Here is a 23,856-nt window from a genome sequence, read left to right as displayed (position 1 = left end):
TTCAGGACACTGCGACCGTCATAAATATGAAATAAGTAGAGGAGAAAGAGGGAAGGAGAGAGAAGGATAGAGGAAAGGGAAGAGGAGAGGAAGGAAAAGAGAAAGGAGAGAAGGTTAGGAAGGGAGGAAGAAGAAGAGAGGAGTGGGGGAAGGGAAGGGGAAGGAGGGAAGGGAAGGAGAGGAGGAAGAGGAAAGTTGAAAAGGATAGAAGTAGAAAGGGAAAGAAAAAAGAAAAGAAAGAAAAGGGTTGCTGTGGTTTGTAGAAGAGATGGAAGGGTAGAAGAGCAGTCTGGAGAATATCATATTCCAATTACTTAAGACAGAAAAATGAATTAATATGGAATTCAGAGATAATATGTACGATTGATACTGGTTAAGAGTTTATGTATGTATGTTTATGAGAAATAAAAATAAAAACTTAAAAAAAAAGATTAAAATAAATAAATAAATATGAACCCGTTGCCAAGCATCCGAATTCTGATTATGTGACCACCGGGATCCTGCCATGGTCGTTAAGTGTGAAAAGCGGTCATAAGTCACTGTGCTGTTGTAACTTCGAACGGTCACTAAATGAACTGTAGTTAAGTTGAGGACTACCTGTAAACTGGTTGCTTGATGGGCAAGCAAGTCCCTCTTCCCACCCAGATTTCTTACTTCTTTCTCTCCGACACTGTCTGAGCCACCAGTTCGTAGATCTGAGCTCCGTTCTCCCAGCTGAAGATCACGTAGAAAGCTTTGATGTCTACAAGAAAGAGGAAACAAGTCAGTGGTGAAATCTAAAATTTGTTACTACCGGTTCTGTGGGCGTGGCTTGGTGAGGGGGTAATGTGACTGGGTGGGCATGGCCATTTTTTTTTTTACTTTTAAAACCATTTTTTTTACAACCTCTTCGGTGAAGAGGTTGTAAAAAAATGCTTTCAAAACGCTCTGACGATCCCAGTTGAGTTGCCTGATCGGCAGAGGCTTTTTATCAGGCAACTCAGCTGGGATCGTCAGAGGCATTTAAAAGAAAAAAAAACAGTTTTTTTCTTTTAAAAGCCTTTGACGATCCCAGCTGAGCCGCGCGATCATCAGAGGCTTTTTTTTTTTACTTTTAAAAAGCATTTTTTGGCCGAAGAGGTTGTAGAAAAAATGTTTTAAAAATTAAAAAAAAAAAGCCTCTGATGTTTGTGCGGCTCAGCTGGGCATGGGGGGGGGTAGGGATTTTTGCTACCGGTTCTCCAAACCACCCGCCTCCATCGCTACCGGATCGGGCGATCCGGTCCGAACCAGGAGCATTTCACCCCTGAGACAAGTAAATTCTCCTTGGAGTCCGCTCTCAAAGAAAACAACCTTTATTTCAAGGTTGGACCAATTCCAACCCGGAATGAGAATTTGGGCAGAGGTCCAGACCAACAAATAGGACCCAAGGCCAAAATCCTCTGGATCCGCTTCCAGTTCCCATAACCAACTTCCTGCACCCACCTGTGGCCACTTCACGGGTCATGGCAGAATTGAGCTTGATGATGGGGGAGAGCATTTGTTTCCCGTCGGGGGTTGGGGTGATGGTGCGGCTGTGACATTTGAGCACCAGGCGCTCTTCCTGCTTCTGGAGAAGAACCAAGATATCATCCAGCAGGAGGACGTGAACATCTGGAAGGGATCAAGGAGAACGTGAGGCATGAGAAGTATGAAACAAAAGCTTCTGGGGAGGAGCAATAGCAATTAGACTTATATACCACTTCACTTAATGTGCATCTTGATTTTTTTAAAAAAAATCTCCTCTATGGTGTCAGGCACAAACAACCAGAGCAACACATGCAGAGTTCCAACCAGTGGTCTAATTCAGACGGTTCTATCCGGTTCGTGTGAACCGGTAATGGCGGCTGCGGGAGGCTCTGCCCATCCACCCGGATGTCATCACATCTCGTTTTTGATGCTCCCATTTGCAAACCGGTAGCGAAGGTCAGTGAATACCACCCCCTGGTTCCAACTATCTACTTTATTGTTTCCTGCCTATAGTACAGGAATCTCTCCAGCCTGGCAGCTTTCTTGTATGAGACTAGATAAGGCTCAGAGGCATTCGGGAAGGGCCAGACGTTGTTGCCTTGTGATTACATAGCAAGTCCAGGCTAATTCCCTTCTTGAGGCCTCCTCCCAAGTGAAAATGTCACTCTCCAACACTGGACACCCAGATCCGATACCAAAACCCCTAAATTCTAGTTTGATAGTTACTTCCTACCTCTCTCCCCATGCTCTTATTCCTGGAGCTCCAGATGGTCCCACTCACCTACTGATTTGTCCTTGGTAACACGCCACGTCAGGGGTCCCTCGTACACAAGGTTTCGCTTGGTGATATCTGTGTTCTGTGGAAAAGAGCTGGTTAGATGCTGTGCTTTAGCATTTGTTTTCCCTTTCTGACAAATACCTCAAACCAAGGAGTCACCACCAGGAGTCTGATGTTCGCATTTTGAAAAAACACCTCCCTTTCCTCCTGAGGAGTCTTACATCTCCAATCACAGCATAGCAGGCCAAAATTCAACAGGGACAGACCAAGCATAAAGGTAAAGGTTCCCCTCGCCCATATGTGCTAGTCGTTCCCGACTCTAGAGGGTGGTGTTCATCTCCGTTTCAAAGCTGAAGAGCCAGCGCTGTCCGAAGACGTCTCCGTGGTCATGTGGCCGGCATGACTCAACGCCAAAGGCGCACTGTTCCCCACCAAAGGTGGTCCCTATTTTTCTACTTGCATTTTTTACCTGCTTTCAAACTGCTAGGTTGGCAGAAGCTGGGACAAGTAACGGGGGCTCACCCCATTATGCGGTGCTAGGGATTCGACCCGCTGGACTGCCGACCTTTCAATCGACAAGCTCAGTGTCTTAGCCACTGAGCTACTCCGTCCCTAGACCGAGCATGGCAAGTGTGTCATGTCAAAGCTGTTGAACTGTTCCCTACCTTGGAAGTCCCGTCCTGTTTGTGTCAGAGGCACCGTTTTAACTAAGTTTTGGGTTGAAAGGATTAGCCAATGACATCACTGTTGCCCAGGGGATGCCTGTGGAGGCTCCTTTCATGTTCCCATCAATGAGCGAATGATGGGAACTCACCCCGCCACGCAGCAGCATTCGGGTCTCGAACGCAGGTTTGCTTAACTCCAACCCAACGTCCTAACTTGCGAGCCATCAGACTCCTTACCATGGAGGTAATGATGCAGAAAAGACCATCACAGAAAACTGCTCTGGCTAAGTTACAGGTAGTTCTCGTCTTATGACCAGTTGCTCACTGACCATTCAAAAATATAACAGATCCCCAGAAGCGATTTATGACCCAATTCAGAAGTCACAATGTCCGGGCCTCCCTCCTACAGTTCATGTGACCTGCATTTTGGACACTCAGCAATAGGCCTGCATTTATGGTTGTTTGTAGCACCCCAGGAACACATGACTGCAATTTACTCCCCCCCTCCCCCAACCTGGAAATCAGGTGCTTATTTCTGGCTTCCAGGAAAAAAAATTACCATAGCAAACAATGCGTTCTCTTAATTCCCTCTTTAAAAAAAGGTCATAAAAATCGAGGTCCGGTCTCATGATGACCTTGCTTTATGACTGTAATCGCTAGGCTCAATTATGGTCATAAGTCAAGGACTGCCTGTATAGAGATTGAAGGATAATTCATTTGCTGTTATTGCTTCCTCTGTCCCCACTGCCCGATGGGTTGAATATTTTGCTGGGACTCACCCGAAATTCACTCAGTAGCGGATCAGTGCTTTGTTTAAGATTGGAGAGATCCAAACGTCGCTGATAGTCTTTGAGTTTCTGAAAAAAACGTTATGGTGATGTCCAGTTGTTTTAAACCAACATTGAAGTGGTGAAGGATGAAGGAAGGACTTTTTCGAAGGAGAAATGATCGCTCGAGGGAGGATCCTTACCAGTAAATTCTCCATATCGCGCACTTCTTGGTTGACGTGGTTGAGGATCTGCCGACAACATTCGGCTGCCTTTTCCACCTTCTGACGTTCCTCAGCTTCCTCTGTGCCAGGGAACAAGAAGAAAAAAAACATGGAAGTTTTGTGAAGATGTGTTCCTTAACACGGATCTTTCCGCTTGAAATTTAGATAGGTCTTATTTTCCATGAAATTGGAAAAGATGTCGGGAAAGATAGAAGGGGGTGGCAAAGGATGAGATGGTTAAGATAGCGTTATCAATGGGTGGAAACGAATCAAGGAGAGAAACAACTTAGAACTAAGGAGGAATTTCCTGACACTTAGAACAATTAACCAAAAACGAAGTAGAGGAAGAAGACGCGTCCTATTTCACTGAGATCAACGCTCCACTTCCAGGAGAACCTCATCCTTCTAAATACATCTTAATAGTGGAAGGATGACCAGCCCAACGGGGGTCCAAAAGACGGGAGGACCAAATGAAACGGGAGCAGAACTGTTTGCAAGGGGGAGTCAAAAATAAAGTCAAGATCATAACTCAACCATCTCAACCAACAACTCAACCAACATATGAAGAACGGTTGCTGGAATTGGGCATGTCTACTTTGATGGACTAGGGAGTGACATGATAGCAGCGTTCAAATATCTCAGGGGCTGCCACAAAGAAGAGGGAATCTAGCTATTCTCCAAAGCACCTGAAGGCAGGACAAGAAGCAATGGGTGGAAACTAATCAAGGAGAGAAGCAACTTAGAACTAAGGAGAAATTTCCTGACAGTGAGAACAATTAATCAGTGGAACGACTTGCCTCCAGAAGTTGTGAATGCTCCAACACTGGAGGTTTTTAAGAAGATGTTTGATAACCATTTGTCTGAAGTGGTGTAAGGTTTCCTGCCTAAGCAGGGGGTTGGACTAGAAGACCTCCAAGCTCCCTTCCAACTCTGTTATTCTATTCTATTACTGACACAATAAATATGAGTTTGGACAAACTCTGGGAGACGGTGGAGGATGGGGGGGAGGGTCTGGTGTGCTGCGGTCCCTTCCCTGCTCACCAGTGCATTTGGCAATAGAGTGGAGCAACAGCGGATACTTGGTTAGCCTTTGCATCTCAATAGGAATGATGTCCTTCAGTTGTAAGCGCCGGCATCGAGGTTTGCTTTCTGCTTCCTGTGGGAAAAAAAAGAAGGGAAACCATTCACCAACCAGTGAAAAGGTGCCTGGGAAAGGTATTATGGAAAGTCCCTGGGTGGGATTGCCTTTCAGATGTGTGTAGCTGGTTTCTCCTGTGAAGAAGATGCTCTCAAAACCATCCATCCAACCTGTCTATGCAACCCCCACCCCTCTCTCCATCAATCCATCATCTATCTATCTATCTATCTATCTATCTATCTATCTATCTATCTATCATCTCTCTCTCTCTATCTAATCTACCTACCATCCATCCATCCATCGTCTACCTACCTACCTTCTACCTATCTACCTATCTACCTATCTACCTACCTACCTATCTATCTATCTATCTATCTATCTATCTATCTATCTATCTATCTATCTATCATCTCTCTCTATCTAATCTACCTACCATCCATCCATCCATCTCTCTACCTACCTACCTATCTAATTATCATCTATCTATCTATCCACCCATCCATCTATCCAATCTATCTACTCACCCTCCCTATCCATTATCTATTTATCCATCATCTACCTACCCAATGCATCCATCCATCCATCCATCCATCCATCATCTACCTACCTACCTACTTATCACATCCATCCATCCGTCCATCCACCACCCACCGGTCTATCCTAGTCCTGTCCCAGGAATGGCAGCCTCCTCTCCACTCCCAGCACTTACCTGGATGAACTGGTTGAAACGAGCTTCTTTCTTCTGCTTCGCCTTCAGCTGTTCTAATGCAAAAGATTGGCGGCTACAGAATCGGGAGGAGATCTTCTGAAACCAGTTTCCTTCAGACCCATCGAACTAGGGAAAAGTCAGCAAGAAGATCACCTTATGGAAATACCTTCCTTGCCTATATTGTTCCCAGCACCAGGGTTTAAATCCCAAGCCTTCCCCTCCCACACTGTCCGCGGTCAGTGGACATTCATCTGATCTTTAGCTGGTTTTGAGAGTCCAAGATGGCGCTCAATGATGGTGTCTGGCAGGAGCATCATTAGAACCTGCTTTACCAGTTTCACCCCTTCCAGCTGCTTCCACACAACATGCTAAATAAAACCCAGATTAAACCCTTGCTCTTACTCTAGCCAGCAGAGTGCTTCCAATTTCGGAGACGATCAAATTATTCTCCTCCCTCAGCCTCTTCATGTTTTCCAGAAACACTTCTGAGAAAAGATGAGACAGAGACAAAGCATGACTCAAGAAAAGCAAAAAAAGGTGAAAGATGGAAAATAGAAAAGAAACGTCTTTGATTATTATGGTGACATGGGGGGTGGAAAGGTTAAAATAGAGATAGAAATAATAATAGTATATATTAATATAACAAGATGTATGTAATAAAAAGAGGGAGGTTTAGAAATTGAAGGGCGGTAGTATTAAAAAGTAAAAGTTGCCCTCGCATATATGTGCTAGTCGTTCCCAACTCCAGGGGGCGGTGCATCATCTTCATTTCTAAGGCAAAGCTGTCCGAAGTCGTCTCTGTGGTCATGTGGCCAGCATGATTCAACGCCAAAGGTGCATGGAACGCTGTTACCTTCCCACCAAAGTAGTCCCTATCTTTTTACTTGCATTTTTTACGTGCTTTCAAACTGCTAGGTTGGCAGAAGCTGGGACAAGTAACAGGAGCTCACCCCGTTAGGCAGCACTAGGGATTTGAACCGCTGAACTGCTCTGCTGACCTTTCGATCAACAAGCTCAGTGTCTTAGCCACTGAGCCACCGCATCCCTTTATTATTATGTCTATTTGTATCAAAACGTATGATACCCAGGTATCACACTATTCACGCATTGATATGTATAAACCTAAAATAAGAAACGTGATGCAAAAAAGAAAGAAAGAAAAGCAAAAATGCCGTGACAATGACCCCACCCACCACAGCAATTCCCATTATTCCTGCTAAATAAATCTAGCATGGAAGTTGCTGTGCTTTCACCCCGCCCCATTTGCTCCCCCCCACCCCACCCATGCTCTCACTGTGTTCGTCGATCAAATCCTCCAGACTGGGGAAAATGTTCACCAGTTCGCTCTCGGTGAAGAATCCCTCGGTCAACAACGGTTGGTAGAACACTTCGAGCAACACCCGGAGCATCCGCAGATGGGCGTGCTCTGTGATAAACAGCTCTGTAGGAGGAAAGGCGAAAGAAAAAGTCCAGGAAGATCAGCCTTTAGGAAATCCAGGCAATTTTTGACTGTAATGATATATGCACAGAGTTAGAACTGAAGAAGCTTCTTAGATGCGAAGCAAAATGTTTTCAAAGAAAAAAAAAAAACCAAGGAAGTTCAGTTGCCTTTTGGGGAAAATAAAAGCGCCTTTGGGACAACTGTGACCAGGTGGATTGAGAATATCTATAGACATTGGACGAAATTAAGAAACCCTGAGTTCTAGGTCCGTGATGGTGAACCTATGGCACGCGTGCTACAGGTGGCACGCGGAGACGTATCTGTGGGCACGTGAGTGTTGCCCTAGCTCAGCTCCAGCATACACGCATACGCCAGCGAGCTGATTTTCGGGCCTTTTGGGCCCACTGGAAATCGGGAAATGGGCCGTTTCCGGTCTCCAGGAGGGTGGGGAAAGCCATTTTCACCCTCCCCAGGCTCCTAGAAAGCCTCTGGAGCCTGGGGAGGGCAAAAAACAGGACTACCAGGCCCACCGAGCCATCGCATGCCAAAAGCGGGGGAGCACGGGGGTGTGTGGTCATGTGTGCATGCATGGGGGTGGGGCACATTGAATTATGGGTGTGGCCACGCGTGCACTCGATCCCCCCCACGCTCCCCCACACTTTTGGCACGCAGCCGCAAAAAGGTTAGCCATCCCTGTTCTAGGTGCTACAAACAGATGTTCTAGATGCTACAATAAAACTCATCCTGACCTCCATGAGTTTCTGAGTCTGAATCTACCTGGTAGGGCTGACAGGGAAATCCCCTCACGTACCGTTGATCACTTCTTGCCGCTTCACTTCACTTTTCTTCAGCCTGAGGAGGGTGTCGTGGGGGACGAGCTCCCGCCAGTTTGGCGGGTCCAGTTCCAGTTCCGAAACACGCGGCTCAAACTCCTCAGACTGGGGAAGCAGAAAGGACGGCGGGGGCTCCCCTCCCCCGGCCCCTCCAGGCTCCAAACTGTAAAGAGTCAAAGCGAGAGACAAAAGATAAAAGTGAGGACAGTCCTATTTTTAATTATCCATCTGTCCCTCCATCCTTCAACACTTACACTTACACCCCAACCTGACTGATTCTGGTGATCATAATTGCTCTGCTCCAGGTCCCACTGCGGTAGCAACATCTAGTCAACTATCGTTGATCTAGAACAGTGTTTCTCAAGCTTGGTAGCTTGAAGATGGGTGGACTTCAACTCCCAGAATCCCCCAGCCAGCTGGCTGGGGGATTCTGGGAGTTGAAGTCCACCCATCTTCAAGCTACCAAGCTTGAGAAACACTGATCTAGAAAAAGGGGAGCTGAGTTGTAACTGGATAGGAGACCAATAGGAAACCCCAAGATTGTACAAGCTAGGCTAGGATAGAAGAATCCCAGAGAAAAGACAACGTCAAACCACCTCCAAACTCTGGCCAAGAAACACCATACAAATAATCCTCAACTTGTGTCCATTGTTTAACAATGGTTCCAGTTTCAACAGCCTCAGAAAAAGCGACTTACAGCTGCACTCAGACTTATAACTGCTGCACCACTCTGGCGATTATGTGATCGCAACTTGGGTGTTTGGCTCACATTTTTGACCCATTTATTTATTTATTTATTTATTTATTAAATTTATATTACTGCAGGTTCGAATCTTACCAGGCTCAAGGTTGACTCAGCCTTCCATCCTTTCTAAGGTAGGTTAAATGAGGACCCAGTTTGTGGGGGCAATAAGCTCACTTTGTATAAATATACAAAAGAATGAAGGCTGTTGCTTAATGCATTGTAAGCCGCCCCGGAGAAGGGCGGCATATAAATCAAATTAAAAAAAAAGAAAAAATTCATCATAGGAGCATTTTCTCCCTAGGATTTTATAATAGGGGCAAATTCAAGATAATTTGTGAGATGCTGGTTTTTTGTTTTTTTAAGAGTTTAGGGTAGATTTCCACCAATTTGTCAATGAACAGCTCCCAATTCAACCGTAGCCTTTCTCCCAGTCGTAGCTGCCAGAAGGAAAAAGTAGTAGCCGAAATTTATTTTAAATCTCAGAGGCTATACTTTTAGCATTTACTGAACATTATATTTACACATAAACCAGGTGCTGTTTACTTGAAAGAGTAGCGTGGTTGATTCAGGCAGCTGTCTGGACTGAATTTTATTCCTCCTGGGCAGAAGACACCGATGCCCAGAGTGGTTCTTTTAAAGGCTGTATCTTTCCTAGTCTCGTGTTTTAGAGTGGGGGTATCCAACCTTGGCAACTTTCTGGACTTCAACTCCCAGAATTCCCCTTGCTGGGGAATTCTAGGACTTGAAGTCCACAAGTCTTAAAGTTGCCAAAATTAGACACCCTTTTTTTTCCCCCCGAGAAAGAAATTTGAAAGAGAGGCATCTTCTCTTTTATTTATTTATTAAATTTGTTTGTCACCCATCTCTCTGCCAATTCTTTTAGCAACAAGGATAATGGAACAATTGTTTAATTTCTTTTGCAGACAAAGATTCTCCCATCATTCCCGGATCCCTGGGAATGTATCCATTGTTTACGCTACTCAAGATCTCCAGGGGGAAGATCTTGATTGATGATCCTTTGTGGTGTAGGGTCTTGGTCCCTGCTTGGACCAGCAGGGGGTTGGACCAGAAGACCCCAAAGGTCCCTTCCATCTCTGTAATTCTTTGACAACGTTCCCATCTCTGCCCGTGTTGGGGCAGCTGAGATGGCGGCCTCTTCACCTACTTGCGACTTCCCTGCTTCTGCCGAGCCTGTTCTAGAGATGGTTTTTCTTCCAGCTCGTTGGCCCGGGCCGCGGCTTCGATGTCCACATCGCTCCGCGAACGCGGCTGTTTGCCTTTGGCTGAGCCTCGCTGAGAACGCTTCCGCTCGTAAACCCGCAGGCTCTCCGAGCGACCCAACTTCCCTGTCAGCCTGGCAAGGGTGGGGGATAGGCACAGCCGGGCCACAGACAAAAAAAAATAAAAATAACCAAAAAAACAAAACAAAAAAACAACACCACCACAATGCGAGAGACCAAGGGATGTTGGGTTTGACAAGCCGACGGGGACACGAGGGGAGATGAAATGAATCACAAGAGGTTGGAAGAGTCACAGACGAATCATGAGCAACACACGGAAAGGAGTCACAAGACGTTTGGCACCAAGAAGGTGGCAGGGATCACAACCGGAGAACACGCAATATATAGGAAGGGAAGAGGAAGGACAAATTTGGCACATGCAGCGGTGGAAAGAGAAAGGAAGAGAGAGAAATGTGAGACCCCCAAGAACAAACTGATATATCCATACACCAGAAGAAGGGAGGGTGGAACTGCGAGGCAGACACACACTCCTGGCAGGCTGGATCCAACGCGCGGTTGGTCCCAACTGTAGCTACAACCCCCCAAAAATGTTTTGCTTCTTAGGGGGTGGGGGTTTGACAACACCCCCTGGGCCACCTCCTGCCCCTTGTCAACGCTCAGAATAAGGTCTGCCACAAAGAAGGAGCTGCAGGTGAAGAAAAGGAGCGCCCGGGCCAGATAGGACCTGGAGTTTAAAGGGCGCCTCTTCTGCAGCCATCGATTTGGGAAGGCAGACATGTCTTCCCAAGGCAGCTCTGGTGAACAGGAGGTCATACTTAACTCAGTCTTGTGTGTCTTCCCCTGAGGAAGAAATTCATGCAAAGGGTGAGTAGGGGGGTGAGGAAGCCACCAACCTTTTTCGCCTTCTAGAAGGGAAGAACAGAATATAGAAGGGTGATTGTGTTAATACCGAAATGAGAGGAAAAGAAGAAAAGGAGGATTGGGCAAGGGGTGAGTTGGGTGGGTGGGCAAACCTCATATTAAGTCTCAGGAAGGGATTAAATGCTGCTTAAATGTGAGTTGGACACCAAGGAACCGGGATCGAGGAAGTGGAAAAACCAGGCTCCACATAGGTAGGGAGGTAGCCAAAGTGACAACAGGAATTGTGTATTTATTTTTATTTTAGTTTATCTATTTAAATGTATCCCACCTTTATTTTATTTTATTGTTATAAACAACACAAAGTGGCGAACATATCTAATATGCCTTCCTCCTCCTATTTTCTCCCCAACAACAACAACCTATGAGGTGTTTTGGGCTGAGAGAGAGGGATTGACCTTAAGTTACCCAGTTGGTTTTATGGCTAAGGCAGGACTAGAAATTCCTCTCTCTTAGTGATTGGCCCAAAATTACCCAGCTCATTTTCATGGTTAAAATGGGACTAGAACTCACAGTCTCCTGGTGATTGGGCCAAAGTCACCTAGCTGGCTTTCATGGCTAAAGCAGGACTAGAATTCACAGTCTCCTGGTGATTGGCCCAAAGTCATCTACCTGGCTTTCATGGCTAAAGCAGGACTAGAATTCACTGTCTCCTGGTGATTGGCCCAAAGTCACCTAGCTGGCTTTCATGGCTAAAGCAGGACTAGAATTCACAGTCTCCTGGTTTCTAGCCAGATGCCTTTATCACTAGACTGAATGGCTGTTACTCTCCAGGGGCACATTGACATAATCTTTAGATTCCTGGCCAGCCTTACAATCTAGGTTTGTCCAGATATGACTCCCAAAGTTTGTGGGACATGCTCCTGGCTAATTGCCTGAAGAAAAGCTGGCCAGATTTGCCAAATAAGCTCTGTCCACCTGTATGTGTTCATAAGGATCCCAACTCACCCTTTGCAAGGCCATCAGCCTGCTCTCACCTTTCATTTTCCGTGCTTTCATCCAGCGAGAGCTGCTCCCCAGCCAGGGCTTGCTCAGCAACCGGCGAATCTCCTGAATCAATTCCTAGAGCTGGACTGTCCAACCCTAAGGAAAATAGAAGAAGGGGTGTGTGAAGGACGAGGGAAGGAGAAATGGCTGCCAAACCGTTCCTTTCATTATCTGAAAGAGGTCTTCCTGTAGTGGAGTGCGGTCTGGATTCCCAGGAGGGTGAGGCTTCGTCCCAGAGGACCAAGAGACAGTGAAGTTTAGATAGTTCGGTTGAGAGGAAGAAGGTCGATGTAGCTCTTCCCTAGAAGTTCTCAGAATGTATCTTTAATGTTGGAGATGGGCGTCTTAGTTTGGCAAGATTAATCTTCTGGCTCCAAAAACCAAGGAAGACACACTGAAGCTCTTCTGATCAGTTTCCTTTATTGTTCTTTAGCTCCGGACAGAAATTTTGCCCAACTAAAGCAAACTACTTGCAACATTAAAGAGATAACTCGGAGAACTTCCTACGGAGGAGCCGTCTTGATTCTCTTCTTCCCAACCAAACTATATAAACCGGGGGTGTCCAACCTTGGTAACTTTTGAGACCTCTGGATTCAATTCCCAAAATTCTCCCGCCAGCATGGTAGGGACCTTAGAGGTCTTCTAGTCCAACCTCTGGCTCAAAAGCAGGAAACCCTATACCCATGATGGCAAACCTATGGCACACGTGCTACAGGTGGCACGCGGAGCCATATCTGTGGGCACATGAGTGTTTGGGCCTTCAAGGCCTATTGGAAATTGGGAAACGGGCTGTTTCCGCCTCCAGGGGGCCTCCGGAGGTGTGGGGAAGGCTGTTTTTGCCCCCCAAGCTCCAAGAAAGCCTCTGGAGCCTGGGGAGGGCAAAAAATAGGCCTCCCGGGCCCACCGGGCCATCACAGGCCAAAAGCAGGGGGTCGTGCAGGGCCCTGCACATGCGCTCACATTTGCAAACCAGTAGCGAAGGTAAGTGAATACATCCCTGGTGCAGAGGTCTTAAAGTTGCCAAGGTTGGACACCCTTGATCCAAATTTTGCTTTCTCTTGTTCCTCATAAAGCATCCCCTCCCTTCTGGGAATCCAGACCACGTTCCATCACACTTCCTTCCTCCAGTTTATCCCCTCGCTCACCCTGCTCTCCGTCATTGCTCTCTCCAGGTGGGGGATGCACAGTGACGGACACACCAGAGGGATCCTGCATCGAAGGGGTCCCTTTGCTACGCCCAGAGGTTCCTTCTGTTAACTTGGCTTTTTTGTCCAAGGCTGGTGTCTTCTCAGCTGCTTCAAGGAGAAAAATGACAAGAGAAATCAAACACTGCCAAGGAGCCGTTGCCACCTCCGCCGAATTGCTCTTTCCCACCTCACCCTTCGCAATGGACTTATGCACAGATTAGGACACTCTAGATCGAGAGCAGCTTCAACAACAAGAGGCGAGGAAGCTCCCTCTCTCCTTGCTTGGTGTGATGGGATGCATGAGTAGCCTTCAGCAAAGAGAAGAGGAGATACTGCCCAGGGAACATTTTAATATGCCTTGGTAAGGCCACACTTGGAATACTGCACCCTGTTTTGATCGCCATGATATCAGACTCTAGAAAGAGTACAGAGAAGAGTAACAAAAATGTTTAGAGGACTGGAGGCTAAAATATACGAAGAACGGTTGCAGGAATTGGGTATGTCTAGTCTGATGAAAAGAAGGAGCAGGGGTGACATAATAGCAATCTTCCAATATCTAAGGGGCTGCCACAAAGAAGAGGGAGTCAAACGACTTTCCAAAGCACTGGAAAGCAAGACAAAAAGCAACGGATGGAAAACTAATCAGGGAGAGAACCAACCTAGAACTAAGGAGAAATTTCTTAACAGTGGAACAACTTGCTACCAGAAGTTGTGAATGTTCCAACACTGGAGGTTTTAAAGAAAAGATTGGACCACCATTTGTCTGAAACAGTACAGGGTTTCCTGCCTGAGTAGGGGGTTGGACTAGAAGACCTCCAAGGTCCCTTCCAACTCTGTTATTTTGATATTCTGAACAGTCAGGTAAGAGAGGGCGTAGCCCACACAGCTATAAAACAGGCAGAGAAAAGAAACACAAAAAAAGATCCTCCCTAACGTAGGCCGTAAAAAGAAAGAGCGGGAGGTTTGCATTTTCAGACTTGCAAGATTCCATTAATGTAGCCTTCATAAAGTACATGTAGCTCATTTTTCTTCTGTTTCCTGTGCAGTTTACTTGGCTGACTTCCATCGTGCAAGTCTGAAAGCATAAATTTCCTGCCTGCCATTTTTAACTCCTAGACCAGTGATGGCGAACCTTTTCGGCAGCAAGTGCCCCAACTGCATGTTCGTGCATGTGCGCATGCCGGAGCACCGGAAACTCGAAGACCAGCTGGCTGGCATGCACATGCCTGTTTTGGGGGCGTTTTTTGGCTGTTTTCAGGCCATTTTTGGGGCCAAAAACGGCCCCCAAAAAACCAGCCCGAGAAATAATCCAAAAAACAGTCTGAAAACAGCCCAGAAAATGGCTCAAAAAATGGCCTGTTTTTAGGCCATTTTTTCAGAAAAAAACAGCCGAAAAATGGCCTGAAAGCAGCCTGAAAGCAGCCCAAAAAACAGTCTGAAAATTCCCCCCAAAATGGCCTGGAAAACAGCCTGTTTTTTGGACACTTTTGCCTGTCTTTTGGGCCAGTTTCAGGCCGTTTTCGGGTACTCCGGCGCTTGCGAAGACCAACTGGCGGGTTCCGGAATCCAGAAGAACAGCTGGCAACAGCGCATGTACCCACAGAGAGCGCTCTGTGTGCCACCTCTGGTACGTGTGCCATAAGTTCGCCATCACGATCCTAGACCCACTAGGGCAGGTCCTTCCTAAGTGTCTTTCCTTGACCATTAAACAATTATGGCCTCTCTTATCTGATAGCTTCGTAGGCAGCATCTCCTCTCTCCTTGCCTCAAGGTTATCCATGAACTGCATTACACTGGAGAAAGCGAACCATAACTTGCTCAAGGCAACTGAGCATCTCCTGGGTGGGGCCATAATGCTCAGGTGGATTAAAAATTTGATGGTCGGGTCATCCACTTTCTCTAAGGCAGGACAGGGGCCAAGGTGCTATGTGCAGCTCAGAGAAGAGACGTAAACTCCCATTAGAGAGGGTTGATGGTCGCTGAGTAAGAGTTTACTCAGCTTTCTTCTGGCTGGCAGACAAGGCCCCTAAAATAAATGAGCTTGTCGCCAACCCTTTTGGGAAATTAATATGGGACTGACGGGCAAGTTAGATGGTATGCAGAGTAATGTAATTATTCCTCTCGTTTTACAGTGTTTTATTCCTTCCACTTCATTTGTGCTCTTATCTTATTTTACTGAACTTTAGTCTGCTGTTTTTATGCTCGGTGGGTCCTGTGAACTGTAATAAGGGCACTGAACTGAATGCTGATAAAGAGACTTCCTTTAAACGTACTAAGGGCAAAGAACGAGGGATGGGAAAAAAACCCTGGACATATCATACTAAAACCACAGCTGTGTCTGCTTGGTGTTAGCATGCTCTGTGTACCCAAATGCGTTCGGTGGGTGTCCATAGAAGGGATAGAGCGGGATCATTTGGTTAAATTTGGCAGCTACTGTGAGAGGTATTTTTCAAGAGCCAGCAGCAATCAAGCCGGAGATGTCATTATATCAGCAATAAAGAATCACACACTTTCAATCAATACCTTCATTTCAATAACAGGGAAATCAACTGTTTGCTGTGGCAGGATCCAATCTGGGTCGCTCAATGGGACCAGAGCTTTTGTCTTCTGAGCTTTCAGATTCATGCTGGAGCCAGGAGTGGGATTCAGCCGGTTCGGACCTAATTTTACATCTGGTTCGCCGAACCGGTAGTTGCAAGGACTGCCTGGCCCTGCCCACCCCACCCCACCCCTCCCAAGAATCTTCACGTGGCCCTTTTTGGATGCCAGGTAAGTGCAGGGCCTGCACAGAGGCTCTGAGGGGGGGGTGAAAAACGAGACTCCCAGACGTCCAGAAATGAGCCCGTTTCCAGCCTCCGGAGGGCCTCTGCAGCCTAGGGGAGACTGTTTTCGCCCTCCCAGAGGCTTGAGGAAAGCCTCTGGGGTTTGGGGAGGGCGAAAACGGCTCCCTCCCCCCCGTGGTACAGGAGGCCGAGTAGGCCACCCCCAACAAGCCTGGATAGCTCTGCAGACAAGGCACTGTAATTTAACACCAGCTGTCTGCAATTAAAGTAAGTTCGAATCTCACCAGGCTCAAGGTCGACTCAGCCTTCCATCCTTTCTAAGGTAGGTAAATTGAGGACCCAGTTTGTGGGGGCAATAAGCTGACTTTGTATAAAATATACAAAAGAATGAAGGCTATTGCTTAGCACATTGTAAGCCGCCCTGAGTCTCCGGAGAAGGGCGGCATATAAATCAAATTAAAAAAACAAAACAAAAAACAATATGGCCACCCCCACCCAGCAACCGGGCAGAAAACTGGTTGCTAAAATTTTTGAATCCCACCTCTGGCTGGAGCCCATCCTCAGGGGAACTTCTTTCTCACCAGAATGTGGTGAGTGAAGTTCTTGAGGATGGGCCATAGCATGAGTCCCAAAACTCAAAAGACTAAACCTCTGGCTCCGTTTACCAACCCACATTGGATCCTGCAACATTATCCTGGGACACATATATTTGCCTTTATTTATGTTTGCTGTGGCTTGACTCTAGTTGCAATTACCATTCCATGGCACGTAATAGTCAGTTCCTGGATTAATAAAGGTTCTGGAGATAAGAGCCGAGGTGGCGCAGTGGTTTGAGTGCAGTACTGCAGCTACTTCAGCTGACTGCTAGTTCAGCAGATCAGCGGATCAAATCTCATCGGCTCAAGATTGACTCAGCCTTCCATCCTTCCGAGGTGGGTAAAATGAGGACCCAGATTGTTGGGGGGGCAATATGCTATTTAGTATACTGTCTTTGGTTTAAACCGCCCAGAGTCCTCGGAGAGTGGGCGGCATAGAAATATGACTAATAAAATAAATAAATAATAAATATTTACGAAAACAGCCAGCTGCAAGCTACCCCAAGCAAAGAGACCACTTCACCAGTTCGTAGCAGAGCTGTTAGGAGATCAGGACATTTCTGCTTAATGCACACAGGGATGTATTGTTTCTAGATTCCATTTGCTGGAATTCATGTATCCTCTTCTCTTTCACCAACCAGGAGCCTGGTTTAGCTCAACAGACAGAAGCACTGTAATTTAACACCAGCTGTCTGAAATTAAAATAAGATCGAATCTCACCAGGCTCAAGGTTGACTCAGCCTTCCATACTTTCTAAGATGGGTAAAATGAGGACCCAGTTTGTGGGGGCAATAGGCTGACTTTGTATAAATATACAAAAGTATGAAGGCTATTGCTTAACGCATTGTACGCCGCCCTGAGTCTCCGGAGAAGGGCGGCATATAAATCAAATAAAACAAACAAACAAACACCATAAATCTTGCTAAATGTCTATGGAGATTCTCCAACCTTGGCAACTTTAAGACTTAAAACACCCAGAATTCCTCAGCCAGCAAAGCTCCACAAGTCTTAAGGTTGCCAAGGTTGGAGACCCCTGCTCCAGGTCACGGTTGTCCCAAAGATGTTTTTTCAAAAGGCAACTGGACTTTGTTTTTCCTTGAAGACGTTTCGCTTCTCATCCAAGAAGCTTCTTCAGTTCTGACTGAATGGTGGTGGATAGAAGGATTTATATTCCTTGCAGTCCTCTGGTCGTTAGCGCTCTCTCTGAGAGTCCTTGAGGCCACTTGGAGGTTTATCTGTGCCCTCAGGGTCACCTGAATAATATCCCGTTTACAACACAGTCCTTTCAGCAGTTCCAAGAAGATTCCACACCCATTTTTGCAACCATTCAGGTTGCCTTTTGAAAAAAGCACTTTTGGGACATAAAATCTTGTTAAAATTTACTCTGCTTAGAAAACAGTCACGTTCAGTTTTACTCAGATGCCGAAGAAACGAAGAGCAGAACCAAGAAAGTTCAGCTAAGCCAGAATCAAGCAGCCAAACCAAGCTGGGCAAAATTGTAATACTGAGATTTCCTGCCAAGTCCTACTCTTCTAAACTGGGAGAAGGGTGTTTTTTTTTTTCCTTACCACCACCAAAGTTTGATCCCTAATATTAACTATCTACGTATAAAGTGAATGCACCCTGGGAAGTAAAACCGAGCAAGTGCTTAATTTGTGCATAAGCCATAGAGAAAAATGGTAGAATCTGTGCTTTATTCCCCTTTTTGCTGATTCAATGCGGGATCCATTGGGGGACAGACAGACAAGAGGGGCACACAATGAGCCATCGCATGCCAAGAATTTTCTTTGGGAACATGACAGGTATGATGAACTTTCGTAGGCATGTGTATGATTCTCATTAGTATATTACTTGATGGGCGAGAGTGCAACAGTGAATTAAAACGTTAGTGGCAGAGGTTACAAGAGGCAGATTAGTTCTACGTGGCTTCCTGATCAGAAGGATGGATGGGTACACGGGGTGCCATGCGTTACTACAGAGCTGGTAAGAGGAGGAAAAAAGTGGGGTGCTAGTACCTTCACCCTCAGGTTTGGGCTGTCTGTAATCAGAATCTACAAAAAAAATGCAGCAATATATATATATATATAAAGGAGAAAGATGGGGAGAGAGATGTCATGTTAATCCCTTCCTAGCTATTGCCCAAAATTGCTTTTGGGTAAATCCCATGCCAGACTCACCAACCAGATGATCCGATGCACACAAATGGATCACATATTTTGTGGGCTGGTGGGATTTGTATTCCTTATTTGCCTAGCAACAATAACCACAAGCTTTCAAAAAAAAAAAAGAAAAGAAAGAAAGAAAATAGCCAGTTTCCAAAAGATGCTTCTGAAAACTTCAGTTGAGGTTATCCCTAGGATGAGTCTCAAGCCAATGCTGGCACCCAGTGGAACTGGAGTAAATCCAGATGTGCTCTAAACTATTTTTATTTTTTTTCTGAAAGGACAAGTAATTTAAGTTTTCTTCTTCCTTCTGCCTCAAAAAGGAATATCTTAATGATTGGTTAAAGCTATGGACTGGCTGGAGACATTTTTTCCAAGGATGAGAGCAGCGGTGAAATCCTCTGAAGTCTGCTGCAAGTTCTGTGAGTCTGCTAACGAGCGCGCGCTCTGCACACATGCGCGCCTGAGGCGCGCCCACGCAGCGCTAAAAAAGGAACATTTTGAAGCCTTCCGAGTCTGCAAAGGTAAGTAGAACAGCGAGGGGGGGGGGAGGAATCCGCTGTGCCACGCGATTTAGATTAGCTAGGAAGCAGGAAATCTGACGATTCTAGCTAATATAAATAGCGCGTCACAGCTGATTGTCACCCAACTGATCATTGGAAATACCGGTTCAGCCAAACCGGTAGCATTTTTACTACAGGTTCGCCCAAACTGGTCCGAACCAGTAGCATTTCACCCCTGGATGAGAGGGAGGGCTACATAAAGGGTATTTTTTTTTTTTTTTGGCGAAAGTATGTCATGGAAATATTTCTGGAATTGTGGGACTCTACCTGTTTGAGAGAGAAGATCTTTCCCAGTGCAAGTTCTGTTAAACTTACTCGAGGTTCAGTTTTAACTGTTATTTGTTTTAAAATTAAAAAATAAAAAATAAAAAACCACAGCTCAGGTAGTCCTTGACTTAGAACCACAATTGAGCCCAAATTTCATGGCTTTTCTTTCTTTTTTTTTGCTGCTTCCTCAGAACACTTTATTTTTTTTTCCTCCAAGTTTTTATTTTACTTTATTTTACATGTGTGCAGTGTGGCACCTGGGTATCATAGATTTTGGTGCAAATAAGAATAACAACATTAATCATATATGTTGCATTCATCAAATTTACGTAATTTCATTGCAAAGCAAGTCTGTTGTTAAGGGAGCTTTGCCCTATTTTATGACTTTTTCGCCACCATTGTTAAGTGAATCACTGCAGATCATTCAGTGAATCTGGCTTCTCCCACTGACGTTGCTCGTCGAAAAGCCGGCTGGGAGGTTTACAGACAGTGATCATGTGACCGCGGGACAATGCAACCGTCGTAAATACATGCCAGTTGCCAACTACCCAAATTTTGATCATGCGACAATGGGGATGCAGCAATGGTCATAAGTGTGAAAACAAGTCCTAAGTCACTTTTTTTCAGTGTTGTTGTAACTTCAAACGGTCACTAAATGAATAGTTGTAAGTCAAGGACTACCTATAGTTTGACAGTTCAATCTCGGGGAGATTTCAGGAGCTTCAAAGAAGTGGCTCGGATTGCACGGGGCCAGACAATTGCAGACCCTCGTCCTAAGGAAATTAGGGGTTTAGGACAGCAAGTTCAATAAAGAGCTTGGGGTTGTCTCTGAACCAGGGCAAAAGAATTCATTTTGTGTACTTACAATGGGAATCCCCACGGTTCCAGCGGGCTGGGTCCAAAATGCTGAAGCCTTTCTTTGGTTTGAGAGCTTCCTCTGGTTTCTTGGTCCCTGAAATCTGGATTAAATCAGAGAAGAGAAACTGATCACCCGTTTCCAAATCCCAGGTGTGCACATGTGTCACCTCTCCTGCAGGAGCCGCACTGGCTCTTGGTGCGCTTTAAGGTGCTGGTTGTCAACTTTAAAGTCCTTCGCAGCTTGGGACCAGGTTACCCAGAATTCCCCAGAATTCCCCAGCCAGCATCGTTTCTCAACCTTGGCCCTTTTAAGTTTTTTCCTGAATGCCATCACTCTGCTAAACAAATAACTCCCTCAACGCTGTCAAACTATTTACTAAGTCTGCACTACTATTAATCTTCTCATCGTTCCTATCACCCATCTCCTTCCACTAATGACTGTATGACTGTAACTTTGTTGCTTGTATCCTTATGATTTATGTTCACTGTTTCCTAATATGATTTGATTGTTTATTTGTAACCTATGATTATCATTATACCTTATGATTCTTGATTAACGTATCTTTTATTTTATATACACTGAGAGCATATGCATTAAGACAAATTCCTTGTGTGTCCAATCACACTTGGCCAATAAAATTCTATTCTATTCTATTCTATTCTATTCTATTCTATTCTATTCTATTCTATTCTATTCTATTCTATTCTATTCTATTATTCTAGATGGGTGGACTTCAACTCCCAGAATTCTCCAGTGAGCCATGCTGGCTAGGGAATTCTGGGAGTTGAAGTCCACATGTCTCAAGGTTGCCAAAATTGAGCAATAGTAGTATAAAGAAAACAGTGGTGAGTGGCAGAAGGAGTTCGTCAACTCAGTTCTTGAGTACTACCCTTGCCCGAATCCCAAAGAGAACTTCTTGCATTAAAAATCTAATTCTATTTTGTTTTAATACACCAATTATTTCGAAGTCTGCTTGAGAAAGGGGCCGGATTAGAAGACCTCCAAGGTTCCTTCCAACTCTGTTATCCTCTTTAAGCCTACCTTTTTGCGGAAAAAGTTAGCTTTCGACTTCTTGTTATCGGCTGTCTTTGTCTTAACCCCCAGATGCTTCATATAGGTGACGATGGCGGTAAAGATGGCAGAGCTAAAAGGACAGAGCAGAGGAAAACGATTGTTCAAGTTAATGCAAAACACACTGTACAAGGCTGCCAGCTCAGAAGATTCAAGGCAGTATCTGGTTAAAAAGACACAACCAAATGCAGAAACAAAGACGCTTAATTGAACAGGGACTCGACACATATACAGCAGGAGTAAACAACTTTGTTGTGACCTGCCTCGCATTACTTCCTTTTTCCAGCCCTGAGAGTTACTAAGAAACCTGCTTTTTTTCTTTTTCCTTTTTCCTTTTGCTAAATATGCCTATGCGTGTGGAAAATCTAAGCAAGATTTGGCAAAAAGAAGAAGAGCGCTTAAGATACTTTCCAATTCACAAATCTGTTACGTTCCACAGTTCTCGCCCCCTTCCCCTGCTGATTTTGGGAAGTGTGATCCGGGTCACCAATGGGGGAGGGGCAACAAGTGAGGTCATGCATCCAGAGAGACACTCCTGACTACAGGTGGTCCTCGATTTATGGCAGTTCATTTAGTGACAGTTCAGAGTTACAACAGCACTGAGAAAAGTGACTTATGACATTTTTCACACTTAACAACTGTTGCAAGATTCCCATGCTCAAAATTCAGACGCTTGGCAACTGACTCGTATTTATGACGGTTGCAGTGTCCCGGGATTTCCCTTTTGAGACTTTCTGACAAGCAAAATCAATGAGGAAGCCGGATGCACTTAGCAAAAGTATTATTCAATTAACAACTGAATCAGTGATTCGCTTTAACAACGGTGGCAAGGAAGGTCGTTAAATGGGGCAAAAAAAAATTTCACTGAACCACTGTCTCGCTTAGCAACTTAGAAATTTTGGGCTCAATTGTGGTCGTAAGTCGAGGACCACTTGCAGTGTGAGCAAATGGTCAGGACATTGGTGAAAGTTGATTCTGATGCTTTTATGCAGCCAGGACTTTCTCAGACCAAAACCTGGAAGGGTTAAATGACTGTTTCTCTTCTTCCCCTCCTCCAACTTCCTGAGACACAGAACTCAATGTGCTGCAAAGCCACATCCGGTTGCATGTAGGGGAGTGCAAAAGTGTATTTCCGCGCCCCCCCCTTCCAGAAACACACACACAGAAAAACCACTCTGCACCTGTTGGTCGCCTACCTTTTTTCCTCGTCGGCAGAAATGGTGAGGCTGGAACCAACGGGGAGAGGAAAAGAGAAAAGGAAAAAAAAAAAAAAAGAAAATCAGGAAGCGAAAGACACATTCGGGCTACCTTTGCAATCCTTCCAACCCAGCTGTTTATCCAGAGGTTAACAGCTGGCCTACAGTGCTACGAGGAAGTGGGGATTTCAACCCTCTGTCCTCTGCCACTCTCTGCCTTTATTTTATTTATTTATTTATTTTTATTAGTCATATTTCTATGCCGCCCACTCTCCGAGGACTCTGGGCGGCTTACACCAAAGACAGTAGACTAAATAGCATATTGCCCCCTAACAATCTGGGTCCTCATTTTACCCACCTCGGAAGGATGGAAGGCTGAGTCAACCTTGAGCCTGGTGAGATTTGATCTGCTGATCTGCTGAACTAGCAATCAGCTGAAGTAGCTGCCGTACTGCACTCTAACCACTGCGCCACCTCGGCTTTAACTATTTGATCTGCTAGTTCTTTGGGATCCACTCCCATCATCCCTTGTTGCCGGTTGAGGCTGATGGGGAATTGTGGTTCAAAGCCTCTGGAAGATAACAGGATGCCTGGCCCTCCACCCAAGAGTGATGCCCCCTTTCTCCCTCTGGGACAGCAGCCTCTCAAAGCCACCCAATGCCCCACGCCACCCCTCTTTTCGTTTCTGGAAAACTCACCGGTAATACAGCCCCATTTTTGCTCAGTAGAAGCAGAAAAGTATTCAAAAGGCAAATAAACATGTTCTGTCTGGCGGAGAGAAAGCGACTGCTGGATGGACTGGCATACAGCAACTGGAGGGGGAAGGGGTCCGCCAGGAGCGTTTATACACTCGGCAAGGATGATGCAACCAGAGGCAACATCCCGGGATGGGTGGGGAACATTCCCCCCCTCTTCTCCTCCCCTCCTGCCAGCTGGATCCTATTATTCGGCAGGGATTTGCCAGGGACGCCACTGATGATCTGGCTGGCTCTTCGCTCTCATCCCAGCCCTGATGGGATGGTTGCCAGAACCAGAGGCTCCATCCTTGGGAAAAAAGGGATGGGAGGAAAAAAAGGGCTAGGAAGGAGATCCCGATTGGCAGGGAGAGGGGGAGCTTGCTTGAAATAGAAACCTTGGATGGGATCTGCAGCTGGAATAGAATAGAGGATAGTCCACTACAAAGGCAGACCGGCAGAGACAGCTACTCAAAGTCAAATGGTTGCAAACTAACAGAGTTG

At 45.7% G+C, this 23,856-nt stretch overlaps 1 protein-coding gene across 30 annotated transcripts in view; it reads right to left on the bottom strand.

Annotated features, from left to right (window-relative positions):
* ARHGEF1 (Rho guanine nucleotide exchange factor 1) overlaps nucleotides 1-23,856 on the bottom strand; it is a 60,962-nt gene that overhangs the window by 6,774 nt on the left and 30,332 nt on the right. For 3 of the 30 annotated variants that reach the window (XM_060693846.2, XM_087876838.1, XM_087876855.1), the window contains exons 9-26: nucleotides 22,619-22,648; nucleotides 21,393-21,495; nucleotides 20,358-20,451; nucleotides 18,516-18,551; nucleotides 13,080-13,229; nucleotides 11,925-12,030; nucleotides 10,923-10,934; nucleotides 9,954-10,142; nucleotides 8,022-8,206; nucleotides 7,064-7,210; nucleotides 6,172-6,254; nucleotides 5,770-5,895; nucleotides 4,964-5,078; nucleotides 3,902-4,002; nucleotides 3,711-3,788; nucleotides 2,270-2,345; nucleotides 1,465-1,632; nucleotides 655-742 (exon numbers count right to left, since the gene is read on the bottom strand). In XM_060693846.2, coding sequence (XP_060549829.2) covers nucleotides 655-742; nucleotides 1,465-1,632; nucleotides 2,270-2,345; nucleotides 3,711-3,788; nucleotides 3,902-4,002; nucleotides 4,964-5,078; nucleotides 5,770-5,895; nucleotides 6,172-6,254; nucleotides 7,064-7,210; nucleotides 8,022-8,206; nucleotides 9,954-10,142; nucleotides 10,923-10,934; nucleotides 11,925-12,030; nucleotides 13,080-13,229; nucleotides 18,516-18,551; nucleotides 20,358-20,451; nucleotides 21,393-21,495; nucleotides 22,619-22,648 — 1,887 coding nt within the window. Of the gene's footprint in view, nucleotides 1-654; nucleotides 743-1,464; nucleotides 1,633-2,269; nucleotides 2,346-3,710; nucleotides 3,789-3,901; nucleotides 4,003-4,963; nucleotides 5,079-5,769; nucleotides 5,896-6,171; nucleotides 6,255-7,063; nucleotides 7,211-8,021; nucleotides 8,207-9,953; nucleotides 10,143-10,922; nucleotides 10,935-11,924; nucleotides 12,031-13,079; nucleotides 13,230-18,515; nucleotides 18,552-20,357; nucleotides 20,452-21,392; nucleotides 21,496-22,618; nucleotides 22,649-23,316; nucleotides 23,455-23,856 lie in introns of those variants that run through there. The other 27 variants (XM_060693852.2, XM_087876848.1, XM_087876845.1 and 24 more) reach the window with 16 other exon arrangements.

The sequence above is a fragment of the Pantherophis guttatus genome, chromosome 10 (assembly GCF_059756535.1).
Source record: "Pantherophis guttatus breed Tessera chromosome 10, ASM5975653v1, whole genome shotgun sequence".
Classification (NCBI taxonomy): domain Eukaryota; kingdom Metazoa; phylum Chordata; class Lepidosauria; order Squamata; family Colubridae; genus Pantherophis; species Pantherophis guttatus.
This window is presented reverse-complemented; position numbering and strand designations above follow the sequence as displayed.